Source organism: Clytia hemisphaerica, unplaced genomic scaffold (genome assembly GCF_902728285.1).
Source record: "Clytia hemisphaerica strain Z4C2 unplaced genomic scaffold, Clytia hemisphaerica genome assembly, whole genome shotgun sequence".
In the NCBI taxonomy this organism is placed as follows: Eukaryota; Metazoa; Cnidaria; class Hydrozoa; order Leptothecata; family Clytiidae; genus Clytia; species Clytia hemisphaerica.
The window spans coordinates 2,034,064-2,050,892 of NW_027103595.1; the positions used below are offsets into that span (position 1 = coordinate 2,034,064).

The following is a 16,829-nucleotide window of genomic DNA, read 5'->3' on the forward strand; positions in this document are numbered from 1 at the left end:
TATTATATAGTAAAAAAGTCTCTGACACAGGACTTCGGAGAGAAAAGAATAAGGGGACAAAAGTGTCCCCCCGCCGAAGAGTGCAATTAGTGGTAATAGTGCAATTAACGATTAATCGCACTCCTTTAAACCAATCAGATTCGAGTAATTTTGCACGGCTGACGATTACACGCATAATAACAAACTCCAGTCTACGGCCTAGTCGAACATAAAACTGGACAAAGTTTCACGTGAAATTTGCGAGCCGTTAGTTTACCTAGTGTGTAAAGGAATGTGAGATTTGTGCTGGCCTCTTGTCGATTTGTTCTCGACTTACAAGAGTTCGAATTATAAAAAGAAAGTAAAATATAGGTACCTATAGGGGAAAAAATGTCGCAGTTTTCTCTAGTCGGGAAAAATTTTGTCACCCCCTCAAAATTTTCGTCACTTTCCCCCGACATTTTTTTCTCCGATAATGTATAGGTATAAGGTTCATTTATATGATAATACGTTCAGACAGCTGAGACAGTTTGCGTCATTGGACTTTTCTAAAAGAAAATATTTTCAGTGGTTTTTATTCGACCCCCCCCCCCCTTCCGAATGTAACTTTTAGCCTAGAGCTAGACATTAGAGCCATTTTCTCAACCATCCACACCAAGACAATTTCCGAACCATCCTACCTTTTGAGTAGAAGAAGCCGTGACCTCGATTCTTGGAGGGTTTAGTTCAAAGTTCAAGAGGCCAGGATATCATTTTAATTCTGATCGGTGATCGGTCGGATATAATTGAATACAATCAACTTCAGTTGAGCTCGGATCTGACATTGTCTGTCTGTCTGTCTGTCTGTCACAAAAACTTTGAAAATGTTCGGATTTGTTTGTATATATCTGTTTTTTTTTCATTTTTCAAATGTTTTGTTTTTGGGGGGCTGAGGCTTTTTTTGATTTTCGAGGCCTGAGCACTTCTTTTGGTTTGTTTGGCCTATGAATAATTTGAAGCCACTGAAGTTGAGCTATCTTAGTGTCAAGAACAAGTTCAGATTGTCCTTTTTGTGGTCATACACGTTTTTTTTATAAGAACAAACTATAAAAACAAAACACCCTATTTCTTAGGAAAATGGACAAAAATTCTCACAAAATGGTCAAAATAAGAACTTATAAAGAACATTTTTAGGCCTAAAACTCAAAAAGTTAAGAACATTCGAAGGTTTCAAAAACTTTGGATGTTCTTATAAAAAAAAGAAGTGTAATCTATTTTGAAATACGAGATCTGAAATTTCCCTTGTTATTTATTAATGTTATTTAAAAAGTGTTCTACCATGAAATTTCTCTATGTACATCCGTAATAAGAGAAACTACAACGAACGAATTATCAAAGTTGATCACGGATCATTCACTCCGTTGATATTTTCCATGAATGGTGGAATGGGTGTAGAGGCTGAGCACTTCTTTGGAGCGCTAGCTAATCTACTAGCTGATAAGACAGATTTTCACGCGTCTCAAACCAAAAATTGGATCAGAACAAAAATTTCGTTTGCTTTAACGAGATCAGTCGTAACATGTATTTGCGGCACACGAACACTAAAACCAAACCTTAGGTTTGATGAGATTGATTTATTAAATAACAATATTTTGAAATGTTAGCTTTTCATAGATTTTAGTACTTAATTTTTTCACCGCATTGATCAACCATTACTTCTGTTTCTGCTTTTGAGTTTGGCATGACCCGCTAGGTTGTGCTATTTCGACAGTTTTTCGATTTAGTTTTCAGTTTTGTTTGTGTCGTGATTTCAATTTTTTTTTCTTTATTTAACTTTGAATTTCCTAGCTCTACGTATTTTAAGCAATTTATATATTGTAACGTTTTAATTCAATATTTAATTACTATTATAGAATATTTCTCCTATTTAATACAAAAAAAAAAAAAAAAAAATGTACATCCGTAATGAAGGGTAAAGAAGAGAGAGTTAATACACAGGAGTTGTTGATATGTTGTCCCGGGGGGGGGGCAGTGGGTTTACCAACTGACGGTATGTGCGGCGAAAAAATTGGCTTTTAGAATCGCACCCTTACAGTGCAGAAAAAAATCGGTGAAATTCATACCCTTAAAGTGCATTTTTTCAAATTTTAAACTCTTTTAGAGCAAAAAAAATCAACATTTTCGAGCAAAAATTTGCAATTTTTCCCAGATTTGCTGAAATTTCCACCTCTACATAGCCTGGATATCCAGGCTGTAAATTATTTCACAGTCTAGTTTTAGATATTTTATGTTCTGATTTACAGCCTGGTCTCCCTAGAGCGATTTGCATTCTCTTTAAGAGAATGCAGTCCGCTTGCTTGCGCTCACTTCGCTAAAACCGTAAGGGCCAGTCTACACGGTGTTGAGCAATTCTAAAGCAAAAATAGGATAGTCCTCCAGCTGCTAGTGAAGATAGGGCTTTCTGTTACACGAAAACATGAAAAAGAAGAAAACAGAGGCAAGTTCATTTTCCAAGAAAACACGGTTGGTCATGATAATGCATGCAAACTTTTTTATGGACTTTGGTGTAATCTTTGGATGTTTTTAATAGTTTTAGATCTTGTAAGACTGCTTTTTATTAATTTCTGTTTTGCTGCCCTGGGTTGGCTAGGAAACATGGGTTTTCACTTTCATTCTCTAGGGAGACCAAGCTCTATAATTTAAGAACTTTGTATGTTGAGGTAAATTTTGTTTTTTCTTAAATTTTGAGCTTGGATATCCAGGCTAACCTCTACAGTGCATTTATCAAAAGTCCACCCTTACAGTGCATTTCTGAAATTTTGAAAAACATACCCTTAACCGCCGCACATACCTGTCGGTCAATTTACTTAACCACCCCCCCCCCCCGGGTATGTTGTTTAGGTTTACACAATCGTTTGATGCCTTTTTTATACGTACGAGGGCACCTAGGGATATAAATCAATGCATCTAATTTGAATAAAATGCCTGGGGGGGGCACTGGGTTTGCGGACTGACGGTATGTGCGGGCCAGAAATTGGCTTTTAAAATCGCACCCTTACAGTGCAGCAAAAATCAGTGAAAATCATACCCTTAGAGTGCATTTTCCCCCAAATTTTCGATCCCTTTCGTGCAAAAAATGGTCAAAATTCTAGCATTTTTGGTCAAAATATCTAGATTTTTCAAGAATTTTCTGAAATTTCTACCCTTACAGTGCATTTTAAACATAATATTGGAAAAGGTACCCTTAGGACCCGCACATACCCGTCGGTCCTTTTGCCCAGCTGCCCCCCCCCCCGGGATAAAATGTTCTCTCAATTTCCTTAGTGTATAGTAAAGCTATACACTACAAAGCTATACAATACACTAAGGAAATTGAGAGAACATTTATTCATTGACTGCAACACATTAGAATTATTTTATGGGAGTCAGTACTAGTAGCTTTGTATAAAGCATAAAGTTTTGAAGTTCTCATGAAACGCGTGTTCTTATTTTTTCTCCAGTGTTGAACTTGAAAAACAATTGGCGAATGTCATTGTGAAGGAGTTGGATTCAAATGATGCTGTCACAAGCCATGATTCTTCCACCAATGGCCTCATCAATCATTTCAAAACACATCGTAAATAAAGTGTAAATAGAGTCTTAACTGAATAATTTTGTTAAAGCCTTGTTTACATCGAGTGTAATGATTACGGAGTCCTGTTTTAGAGCTTCATATGGTCTACTAGAATTTTAACACAAACCAATCGAATTTGATTTATTTATTTTTTTACAATACTAGTGTAGTGATATTATTCAATTACTTTATTCATGATATGCACCACTGCAATGTCTTCTGACATTACGTCATGGACCCAATAGCTGATTGGTTGCAAATGACGTAAAATCAATCAATACGTCACTTTCAACCAATCAGCTGTTGTGTCCGTGGAAGACATTGCAATGGTGCATATCATGAATTACCTCATGACTTGTTCTGATCTTGCACTTTAGCAAAGAAAACTGTAACCCTGATGATTTGTTACTCTAAATTTTAATTTTTACAACATGTTCAGCATTGGACAAAGGTTGACTCAAGTTAGTAGTTAGTTAGTTAGTTTTTTTGTTTAATAATTAGCTAAGACTATTATGCAGTACTGTTACAAATTTGGGCCTGGAAACTGGTTGCTTTGTTGTTTTCTTAATATTCTTATATTGAAAATATATGGCAACGCCCAATTAAACGAGTGAGTTTTGGTATTCTAATTTGTCAAAGTCGATCTCAATAGATCTTTTTAATTTACATATTTTTGAAATGCTAACCAAAGACTTTTTATTATTTCCCTCTAGTAGAAATAAATAAAAGAAAACAAAAATACAATCAAAATGGCAGACATTGATTGGTCAGATCCAGAAAAATCCATCGAAGGAATCAAGAAATTAATCAAAGCTGTTCCCGATTTCCCGAAAAAAGGGATCTTATACCGGTAAGGAAAAAATTACTTTAGGCGTACAAACTTTCGCGAGCAGAAACTTTCGCGATTTATTTATATTTCGCGTTAAATTCGCGAAAGTAAATATCGTGAATTTTTATCGATTTTTCGTCCTCGCGAAAGTTTCCGCTCGCGAAAGTTTGTACGCCTAAAGTAAATGACATTGAGCTGTTTTATTAAATTTCCATTCAGGGGGGGGGTTGGACGAACCTTTTGCAAGTCAAAAATGTTTCTTAGAAATATTTGGATACCCCCTGGGAAATGGAAAATTTGCCAACGGAAAAAATCTTTTCGTATCAGTGAGGGAGGGATGTGGTCTCAGTGCAGCACACTTGACAAGGTTTGGAACGAAGAATGAATTCAATTGACGTGAATGTCTTTAGCGTTCAAACTGAATGGAAATAAATTAAGACTAATAAATATTTGATTGGCAAAATTAAAGTAGAAATTAAAATAGATGACAATAAGACTTGAATAAATTGACCCAACTTAAATTGATCGTATTTTTAGAAGATGAAAATCAGAAATAAACATAATTTAGATAAAACTAGCCTAAACTATCCTAACCTTAGTGGTCACTGACAAAGAAGTGAGAAGCCTGTGCCAAAAGGGCAGATGTGAAATCTAGCAAAGTTGAGCCAACTGAAGTCCACAAAAGAAAACAAAAAAGGACAAAAGCTTACCGGCTGGCCCAATGTGAATTACTGTGATGAGTGACCAGGTTGTGTATAACCAACTGGGTTAAACACATGAAAATAACTGAAAAGTCTGAGTGAAATCTCAACACTCAACCAACATGCAAAATAGTAAAATTTTGATATGAAAGTTCTCTTCACAACCTTACTGTAAAAGCTCTCAACATTGAATGAAAAATTGAATGCAATAAATGAGAAAAAATTGAGGAGAAAATTGCTCCCTAACTATAAAGTCATTAAAGTGAGAAAAGTATCTAGAGTAATTATAAAACAAAAGAAAATAAATCTAAAGTGTGAATGACATATAAATTAATTGACAGTAAAATAAACACACCCAATGAATTTTTAATTGATTTTTAAGTTTTATATTTTTTTGTAGGAACACTTTCTGTATTCAAGTGTTCACATGACACTCCCCCAAGGAGATTGAAAATTTCATTAAAAGTTTAGGGCAACAAACAAATCAGATCCAACAAATCATTAACATTTTTCGGCCAATTCTTCCAATAAATCGAACTCGTCAACTGAACGAATCAAAACCAACTCTCGAACAGAGCGAAACGTTTCACGATGGGTACTCTCAGTAGAATTACAATAACGAACCATGACTTTTCGACAAACATTATCTTTACCGATTTCAACCTTTGATACGATGCCAAACTGGTACGTTTTCGATAGTGATGTGTCGTTTTTTTTTGAAAAGGACTATGTCTCCAATCTGAAATTGATAACTATTTTTGAACCACTTGCTCTGAGTCATAAGTCGAGGCACGTGATTCAACAACCATGATTCAAACCAAACATTGTAAATAGCTTCGTTCGATCTCATCAATTTTGAAGGATTACTGGAAAGCATCATGTCGCCAACAGGACTTCTTTCATTATTACGTCCCAGAAGAAGGCGATTGGGTGTAATTAGATCGAGATTTTCAACATTTGTCTTGCTTTGGACGCAGATTGGAAGATCATTTATGGAGAATTCGATGGCTTTGTCACGATGGAGTCTTGATTGTAGATCTTTGAAATCCAAGGTCATGTTGGTGCAGCCTTTTATTAATTGACTTCCTCCATCGCAGTAGAGTTTCTTTGGATACCCGCAATGACATGCAAACCGAGTGAACGAGAGGATGAACGAGTCTGTCGAGTAGTCAGTCATCCATTACTTTTATTGAGGTTGCTGACGTGGTACAGCAACAGAAGATGACAAGCCATATCTTCACAGTGGTGCGTTTGTGACTTGGAGAATACGATAAGTAAGGACCAGAAAGATCTACTTGTGACGCATAAAAGGCTGGGGCGACTGTTAGATTTGATTCTGATATCGGTCCCATCACGACTTCGACTGATTTCTTCATTAGAAAGCAACATCTCTGACAACTCTTGCGAATTAGTTTGACCATAGAACGACATTCGATGATGTATACCTTTTTTAACAAGTATCTGATGGTGGTTTCAACTCCTGTGTGTTGACAAACTGGATGGTTCCAATGTAGATCAAGAGCAATACTGTAGGCGATTGGCGAATTATTGCTGAGAACAGGTACACACAACGTGTCATTTGATAGATCTTTCATTGTTAAAGTGAATTTTCCAACGATTGAAACTTCGTCTGATGGAAGAATTCGACCAATGTAATGTAGAATTCCATTTTTTTGCTGGGTAATTCTGTCATATTTTTGAGGCTGGACGAACTGGAAGACTTCTCTCGTACCGACTTTGAAGAAGTAACTTTCTGCTTCATTGATCTCGTCGTCTGACAAGTTTGGTTGATATGTTTAGTCAGGTAGAATTAGTTGAAATTTCACCACAACCCGGACAAAATTGCCATCAAGCTGAAAATTGGCACAGATGTTCTTTAGGGTATACTGAGTTACCAAAAAAAAAGCCCCATCAATCCGGACAGGGGAAACCACTTTTTCGGACAGTTTAAAACCGGACATGTCCGGAAAATATGTCCGAAAGAAAAGTTGTTCAAATATACAAGTATTATATATCGAAAGAAAGATAATTTCAAGACGAACAAAAAATTTGCTTACAAGAAGTCATGAAAATAAACACAGAAAGAGTTATGAGTATCAGAAAAGACCCTACTGTCCAACTATTTTTTAATTATGTAGTATATTCCCTATTCTCAATGGCAGCGAATCTCCTTACAGCTTCAAGCAATGTGTTTTTAGACCAGCTCCTGAGTGCCGGGTAGCGCCAACCTAGAGGGGTAGTAACTTTCTATACGATTTCCGTGCTCCTCAACATCCAGTTTATGGAATGAAGAGGTAAATAGCGTTTTAAGGGGGCTTTTGAATTAGGGGGTCCTAAAAGAGCTCGGGTAAGGAATTACTATTGAGAAGCCGTTTTATGTCAGTAACATCAGTCCATATCTTTTTATCTTAGCAATGGAAATGTCTTGAAACTTGGTAAATATACTCAAAAGAAGTAGTAAAATAAAAAGCTTCGAAAAATGTTTTCCAGGGGCTCGCAAGGAGAAGAGCGGGTAAAAAGAAGCCGTTTTTGCCTATTTTTGGCCTGTTTTGACCCTCTTTAACAAATTACACGCTTTAAAATACTCAAAAACTCGACAAAAACATTGAAAATGTTGGACTTAATCGAAATCGTTAAGGTTACGTTGTCATTATTGGCACTTTTTAACGTTTCAGCAATTCAGGTGGTAAAAATGCTATTTTTACCTATATTTCTCCTATTTTGCTCACTTAACTTAGTTCGAGAGCGCATTGTCATTCGTCATTCGAAACAGCTTTGACCGCCACAATCGCTAAGACTTAGTAATGAGGAGCAAGGTAAAACAACACTTTACGACCTAAGCATTAAAGCAAAATAAGTCCGTTACAAGAAATTTCCCAGAAATCTGCTTGGATATATTGTCGAACAACCCGTACGATAAAATTCCTTAGACATGAAATAATTAATTTGGACCCAACTTTTCTGCCCGATAAAAATGGTCGTGGCTTCTTCGTAAAGACGAAAGACAGATCTGGACTTATTTCGTACTTTCCAGTCTCTTGTTCTTTGTTTTTCTGACTTTCTGGTTCTGTGTGAGTTATTTACTATGCTTTCTAACTTACTGAATGACTTACCGACAGATCGCCACCGGTGGGATTCGAACCCACTAAATGCAAAGTTCCGATGTTTTGAAACCCCATGCCTTATCAACTGCGCCACGGATTCATGCCGAGAGAGCGTTTCTGACGGCTATTTATATTGTACAAACTACAGACCAGACAGTATTAAGAGAAAATCACAAAAGAGTGCTTTTTTCGAGCTCCAACCCTAACCCTAACTGATGATAACCAAATTCCTAGCCAATCTGATACGTAACCACACCCAAACCAGAACCACACCCATACCCAACCATATCCAGGTCGCCTGCAGGTCCTGACACTATTCCCGGCCGCATGCCGGATCCGAAAAATAGGTACATGTCTTTCGCTTTTACGAAGAAGCCTTCACCGATAAAAATCAACTTGCTATACGGTCAATTGCGAACCCTGAAAACAAAACGTTGAAGCGAACCATAGTGTAAAGATGGAATACATGGCTACGCCTAGCTACGATGCGCGAGGTCGTATGTTCAATCCCTGGTCGGGTCATTTGTACTTGATATCTCACTGCTTAATGCTCAGAATTTAAGAAAAAGATAAAGGGTAAAGTGGAGTAGTCCAGGGAGAAAGAGTGGCACCTTCCTCCACCTTTGGGTTGATAGCCAAGCTTTCGGGTCTCATTCGAATGCAGCCATGGTCTATTAATACAAGTGCATATCGTAACAAATAAATAAATCATATTCTTGTAAGAGTAATTACCATGATGCCACATTTTTTTCAATTCAACAAACATTGTGTTGAACTCATGCAGGTCATTAAAAAATGACCTAGATCTTTATATCATTAAGAAAGAATTGTTGAAAATAAATGACCAGACAACGAAATTAGCGAACGTGAGAAAAAAAAACACAGATATTATGTTCAATGTTGGAGGTACCTACTTACCGGTAGAGGGAATACTGACACCAAAACATCACCTCAATCAGAACATGACTACCGTGAGAATCACATGTCGAAATCATATTCCGACCTGTGACAGCGAATATCAATTCTATTCAGCGCGCATTCAACGCTGTGAAAAGTAAGCATGACGAAAATCTAAGATCTTGGATTAAGTTTAAAGTTGATACTTTTACTCACGTCGTGGAAAGCATATCTCAGAAATATCATCGACGCTTTAAAAAAAGAGTCAGTGATAGAGAATGATAACATAAAGATATGTGCATTATTTCGATTCCATTAAAGTATAATTAATAGTTTAGTGCAATTACTGTTATACATTTGGAATGATGTATAGGATTTCTTTTGAAAGAAACGCATTTCAATTAAACTTGGAGGTTTCTGGGGGAATTCGTCAATAGTAAGCACATATACTGATACAATCTGCTAGACATTAATACGGCAATATCTGCTCTTCATCTTTGATTCTCTCTATAGTGATTAGATTGACACATCCGCGATAAAATTTCTATACTTGGTCGTCCTGATACTCAGGGTACGACATGGAGGTCGGAGAATGCCCCGAATCCCCCCCCCCCTGAGATGCCAAAAAGTGCAAATAAACGTGTCGTGAAATTGTAGTACGAGTTTTATATTGGTCAAACCTTCCTCCTCATTTCTGTCCAGGATTTGAAACATATTATGAGCTCTTCATTATCGAATTAAGTTATGTAGCCAATATAGGCGAAAAAAGATGATGTGCGCATTATTACCTCCTGAAAAGTCAAAAAGTGCTTGCAACAATGCCACATCCTGGTTGAGTTTTGTATGATTTTTACATTGGCCGCTATGAGGTTTTTGAACTAGCTAGGTAAGCAAAATTGGTGAAAAATAGGCAAAAGTTTTGAAGTTCAATATTATCCACACTTCTATGAGGTTTGTGAGCATTCTTGAGCTCTCCAACTAGCTTAGGTAAGCAAAATAGGCGAAATATAGCAGAAATAGCATTTTTTACCCTCTGAAACGTTGAAAATTGCCAGTAATGACAACGTAACCTTAATTTTCTTAACGATTTCGATTAAGTCCAACGTTTTCTATGTTTTTGTTAAATTTTTGAAAATTTTAAAGCGTCTAATTTATTAATGAGGGTGAAAACAGGCTAAAAATAGGCAAAAATGGATACTTTTTACCCGTTTTTCTCCTTGCGAGGCCCTGGAAAACATTTTTCGAAGTTTTTTGTTTTACTACTTCTTTTGAGTATATTTACCAAGTTTCAAGACATTTCCATGGCTAAGATAAAAAGATATGAGCTGATGTTACTGACATAAAACGGCTTCTCAATAGTAATTCCTTACCCGAGCTCTTTTAGGACCCCCTAATTCAAAAGCCCCCTTAAAATGCTATTTATCTCTTCATTCCATAAACTGGATGTTGAGGAGCACGAAAATCGTATAGAAAGTTACTACCCCTCTAGGTTGGCGCTACCCGGCACTCAGAAGCTGGTCTAAAAACACATGGCTTGAAGCTGTAAGGAGATTCGCTGCCATTGAGAATAGGGAATACTACTACATAATTAAAAAATAGTTGGACAGTAGGGTCTTTTCTGATACTCATAACTCTTTCTGTGTTTATTTTCATGACTTCTTGTAAGCAAATTTTTTGTTTGTCTTGAAATTATCTTTCTTTTGATATATAATACTTGTATATTTGAACAACTTTTTTTTCGGACATATTTTCCGGACATGTCCGGTTTTAAACTGTCCGAAAAAGTGGTTTCCCCTGTCCGGATTGATGGGGCTTTTTTTTTGGTAACTCAGTATACCCTAAAGAACATCTGTGCCAATTTTCAGCTTGATGGCAATTTTGTCCAGGTCTCAGGCTAATTCTACCTGACTAGTTGTAGATTGTTTTCTCCGTATAATTTTGTAAAAACTGATGACGTAGGCGATGATTCGAACAACCTTCGTGAAGGAGTGACGATTTGGATCGACAATATAATCTGAAAAAGCATGGTAGTCTTTGACAACATCGTTGACTTTGGAGGTGTGTGATTCAAATGAACTGACACTGAGTTTGACTTCGTCAGGATTCATGATTGGAAATTGTGATTGATCGAGTTGCATCCAAGGATGACCATTGATCCATTTTGAGTTGGAATCGATGTCCTTGATGCATGATCCTCTTCGTGTGCCAAGATCAGCAAGATTTTCATTGGACTGAATGTAGAACCATTGACATGTTGTTGTGAACCGGAGAATTTCAATGACTCTATTCCTGACCCATTGCTCTAAGGGTTTTTGGTCATTGGTGATCCAAAATAAACTTGCCTGGTTATCAGTGAGTTTGATTGAATTCTTATGATGCTTCTTAAACGATCTTCGGACGACTTCTCCTGTGTAGGTGTTCAGTAATGCAGCATAGAGTTCTGCCCTTGGTAATGACATCCCCTTTGGTACAACACGTGATCTAGCCAGGACCAATTGACATGATGAGTTTCCTGATCTTCTCTTGAAACGTGCATAAATACAAGAACATACCATGGTTTTGCTGGCGTCACCAAAGTCTAGTGTCTCTACATCTAAGTTGATTGCATCCTCAGGAACGACGACTCGTTGATATCTAAGGGTGTTGAGTTCTTGCATCATCTCGAAGTGCGTTTCCCACAATGGTCTGAGCTCATCTGGTATCTTATCATCCCAGTCGAGGTTTAAGTGAACAAGTTCTTGCAGATCCATCTTCATAGCACTGACGATTGGTGTCACCTTTCCTGTTAAATCGAAGATCTCTGCTACCTTGGATGAACAATGTCTGCGAGTGAGTTTGGAAGGTATGATGTTGACGGTGTTTAATGGCTTCTTGCCACGACATTTCTTGGCGAAATTGAGTTGGCCAATATTGAGTGCTAGTGTATCGTCTTTGGGAAACCATCTCATTCCAGCAACGTGTATGGTCTCTCCATCGTCTGTGAGCTTCTCCAAAGGTTCTTTGCCTGAAAGCGAAACACCTTTCAATTGGAATCCTCCTTTGTTGATGACGATTTCTAGATCATCAGCTAGATTGTGAGCTTCAGTGATTGATTGTGCACCAGTGATGCAATCGTCCACGTAGACGTCGTCTTGAATCACTTGGTTAACGTTGGGATATTGATCTTGAGAAATTTCGGCAACCTGTCGCAGGGCGTATTCAGCCTGATTTCCACTTGAGCGAACACCGTATATGAGCGTTTTGATAACCTTTTCTTTGGGTATTTTTGCTGGGTCGAGATTCTCTTCCCAAATATATCGTTGATAACACCAATCTGATTGCCTGAGTCGTATGGTGTTATACATTTTTCTGATATCAGTGTGAATTCCAATGACGGATGAAGATCTCCTGAAGTTTATTGAGGTTATTACGACCTTTGGCGAGCAGATCGTTTAGACTGTAGCCAGATGGTGTAGATTGCGACGCGTCAAAAACAATACGACAAGGTGTGCTTACCGAGTTCCCCTTCCACACAGCACGCCAAGGAATAAAGTTCTGTATTGCATTGTCTCGAAGTGAGTGTGGAAGATTTTCGACATATTCAACATAGCCGAGATGTTGTAGTTTTCTTTCTGACTCTAGGATGTCCTCTTTATCTTTGATGTTCGAAGGATTGTTCAATTTACGAAGTTGTTGTTGAAAGACTTTCATCGCACGATCTTTGTTGTTAGCAAGTCGATTCGGAGTTGCGATGAATGGGAGTGAAGCTGATGTGATTGAATCTTCAATATTGATAGTGACTGATGCATTGATGATACTCTGCTCCACCTCTTCTCTTAAGCTGATAGATTGGTATTCGTCGAAGTGTTTGCAGTCTTTACACGTTCTACAGGTTGGGCACCTGTAGGACACTTCACAGCCAGTTGACTCGACTTGTTCGAACAAACGTTGCTGATGTGTGAGATGTACTTCTGAATGTTCTTTGTTTTCAGGGAACATTTGTTGATCTTCACGATAACCAAGTGTGGATGGAATGATGGATGAGAAGTTTCTTCCATTGATGAAGAAAGCTGTTGAGTTGATTGAGTAGAAACTTTTGTGGATTTCGGTGAACATCTTGTGTGGACCTCCAACGACACCCCTTCCTCCATCTGAATTGTTGAATGCTGATTCGAAGATGGATAGCCCAGATTCCAGTTGATAGACAAGTTTCGGATGGTAGCGTAAATACTTTATACCTATCATAAGATCAACGTCTCCACCAACGATAGGTGGAAGTTCAGGTAGAGTGGTAGTTTCTCCAGACGACTTGTGGTGATTGGCAATATCTTCCTTGACTTCTCGAAGTGGGTAAATTGGAAACCTGGAAGTAATCTGATCCAAGCAGATGCCTGACATGGTGACTTTTGTGCCATCGTGGAGTGGAAGTGTTACAATGTATGCTCCTGATGAAACTGTAACTGAGTTGCCAACACCTCCCAGATTGATCGGTTCACTATTGACTTTGGTTGCAGAGGATCCAAGAAGATTGGCAGCCTTGGTTGACAGGATGAAATCAGAGCAACCATTGTCGTAAAATATGTTGAGACGTTTGCCATTAACTGTGATTGTTTGAAAAAGGAATATACCTTTGTTGACAACGGAATCTTTTGGCGAGAACACTTCAGATTTGAACGATGAATGGAACGATAGCTTGATTTGTCTCGAAAAATCAGGCAGGTTTGAACTCAGTGCCGTAGCAGCTGGGGGGGCAAGGGGGGGCTATGCCCCCCCCCAATAATTTTTTCAAAAATGCTTATTTTGCAAAATGCAAAGTTTTTCTTTTTTGATTTGTTGTAATTGTCTTTAAACAAAACAAAAACAGCTGACCCGAATTTATCTAAACAAGATCATTTTTGCTGCATAATTTCATCTTTATTTACATAAAAATTAACAAAAATAATAGAATCTACTAAATTTTCTTTTTTTATGTTATCATATTTTCTATCAAAAAACTTCGAAAGTGTGTTTATTCGTGCAGTTTTTTAGAAGTGTAGTTTTTGTTTCATTTTCACCTGGTCATGCCAAAAAGACGTCAAGACACATTGCTTTCGTGGTGCAGCAAGAAAAAACGGTAAATGACCATGTAATTTTCATAATGCTATTAATAACCTTTATTTACCGACCGTAAATTTGCAGTAACAATTTTTTTTAAATTTACTGTGTTTGTGTTTTTTACTAATCGCTTTGAGCGAAAACATTCTAAAGTTAGTCTTTTCACTTCAGTGAATCAAATCCACAAGAACCTGCTGCAACAAACTCGACGAATATTACCATTATTCCAAATGATACCGAATCGACCGACCCAACTAAACTGCAATCGCAACCACATCAACCACCAACACCGCTGAGACAGCAGCTGCAACCGCAACAACTACCGTCATCACAACCTCAAAATCAACCGCTACCGCCCCCAGATATCTCATCATTAGAGAAGCCTCTCCAGCCACTGCTAGAATCGTTTCCTTCACGAATCTTCGGAAAAGATAAGAACAGAAAGGACATAAAACGATCTTTTAACTCATCTTGGTATAAAAAGTATGACTGGATCCACTACGATTCATTACGGGATGCTGTCTTTTGCTTCACTTGTTTGAAAGCTGCTCACGAAAATCTTTTGACAACATCTAAAGCTGAGGATACGTTTACTCGTTTTGGCTACACAAATTGGAAAAAGGCACTTGAGAAAGGGCGTGGCTTTGATAAGCATCAACATTCCGAAGCCCACAAAGAATCACATGATCGGTTCATCATCATTCCAAATCAAGTTGTGGGTGACATTGGAGAACTTTTGTCACAATCCTACAACAAAGAAAAGTTTGAAAACAGAAAAGTTTTGCTCAAATTTTTTGAAAACATACGATTTCTTGCAAGACAATCGCTTTCCCTTAGAGGTAACTGGAATGAAGAAAGTAAGTCTGAATTAAACTCTAATTTTTATCAACTATTAAAATTGAGAGCATTGGAAGATCCTCGTATTGATGAATGGCTTGTCCGTAAACAGCAAAAATATACTTCCCCAGAAATCCAGAACGAAATGCTTAAAACCATGGCTCTGGAAATTCAAAGATCTCTGATAAGAGACATTCAAGAGTCTGAATTTATTTCTATCATGGCTGATGAGACTGGTGATGTATCTAATTCGGAACAACTAGCAACATGCATTCGTTGGGTTACAGATGAACTTGAAGTAAACGAAGAATTTCTAGGACTCCACCCTTTGTCTTCAACAGATGCAAATAAGATTTTTACAGTTTTGAAAGATATCATTCTCCGTTGCAACTTAGATATAAATAAGCTACGGGGACAATGTTACGACGGTGCAGCAGCCATGTCAGGCGCGAAATCAGGTGTTGCAACTCGATTTAAAAAAGAAATTTACAAATGTCTTTATACTCACTGCTACGGACACGCCCTTAACCTCGCAGTCGGTGATGCCATTAAGCAAGTTACATCACTTAATGAAACATTTGGTACTGCCTTTGAAATTTGTAAGCTTGTTAAAAAGTCACCCCAAAGAAACACCAAGCTTAATGAAATTCGTGAGAAAACAGAAAATGATGCAAAGAGTATTCATAAACTTTGTCCAACTAGGTGGACTGTCCGAGGAGAAGCATTAGAGGCCATTGTAGAAAACCATGAAGAGCTGAAGGAGCTTTGGAAGTGGTCGTTAGAGCATGTGAAAGTTACAGAGATGAGAGGCAGAATCATTGGTGTGCAGTCCAAAATGGACACTTTTGATTTCCTGTTTGGTTGTCTCCTTGGTAAAACCATTCTTAAACAAACTGATAATCTGAGTAAAACACTTCAAGATCCAAAATTGTCAGCAGCAGAAGGTCAAGAAGCTTGCAAGGATGTCGTTACTGCATTGGAAAAAGATCGTAACGATACCTCTTTCGATCTGTTTTGGGAGTTAATCGAGAAGCGCAGGCAACAGCTCTCCATCATGCCAGGGAAATTACCAAGAGTACGAAATCAGCCAAATTTCTTTCATTCAAAAGTCAAGTCAAATACCGAGCACCAGTTTAAAACACTAAAAGATAAATACCGTAAGCAATTCTATGACGCATACGATTACACCATCGAAGGTATCAAGGCTCGGTTTGAACAAGAAGACTACCAACGCTATTCCAAGGTACAGCAGCTGATATTGAAAGCCGTCAATGGAAAGGAGTACCAAGAAGAATTGGCCTTTGTCACAACCTTTTACAAGGATGACTTCAAAAAATCTCTTCTTGAAACTCAACTATCACTTCTTCCAGTCTCCTTGGAGTCTAGTAGAAAGATAAATATCTCCGATGTTTTGAAAAAGTTTCGATCTTTAAGCCAAGCCAGGAAAACGCTGTTATCAGAAGTCATTAGAGTAGTTAAGCTTTTGCTTGTTATGCCAGCCACGAACGCAATCAGTGAAAGATCCTTCTCCGCACTCAAGAGAGTCAAAACATATCTTCGAGGTACCATGAGTGATAACCGCCTAAATCATCTCATGACTCTACACGTGCACAAAGACAAAACTGATGAATTAAACTTAATTAACGTTGGTAATATTTTCATCAATACCAAAGACGAAAGAAAAAACATTTTCGGACAGTTAACTGATAAAGACATTAAAGTTAAGTTTACTTCGAAGGATGCATCAACACAAACCCTGTAAATTTTTATCATGCATTTTTATAAACTGTATTTTTACTATTTTTTAAAACACATCT

At 37.6% G+C, this 16,829-nt stretch overlaps 1 protein-coding gene and 1 long non-coding RNA gene across 2 annotated transcripts in view; both read left to right on the forward strand.

The window, feature by feature from the left end:
• Positions 1-4,287: 4,287 nt before the first annotated feature.
• LOC136801684 (uncharacterized) overlaps positions 4,288-16,829 on the forward strand; it is a 34,241-nt gene continuing 21,699 nt past the window's right edge. The window contains exon 1 of the long non-coding RNA XR_010845896.1: positions 4,288-4,421. This is a non-coding gene — a long non-coding RNA (uncharacterized lncRNA). The remainder of the gene's footprint in view (positions 4,422-16,829) is intronic.
• Positions 13,517-16,774, forward strand: LOC136801772 (zinc finger MYM-type protein 1-like). The gene is made up of 2 exons (XM_067058439.1): positions 13,517-13,653; positions 14,347-16,774. The coding sequence occupies exons 1-2, from the start codon at positions 13,517-13,519 to the stop codon at positions 16,772-16,774; spliced, it is 2,565 nt and encodes an 854-aa protein (XP_066914540.1).

What these genes read in the sequence shown, in the direction of transcription:
- LOC136801772 (XM_067058439.1), top strand. Translation starts at nt 13,517, where the DNA reads ATGTATGCTCCTGATGAAACTGTAACTGAGTTGCCAACACCTCCCAGA. An exon ending in AAATCAGAGCAACCATTGTC is followed by an intron (nt 13,654 to 14,346) that starts GTAAAATATGTT and finishes TTTTCACTTCAG; the next exon opens with TGAATCAAATCCACAAGAAC.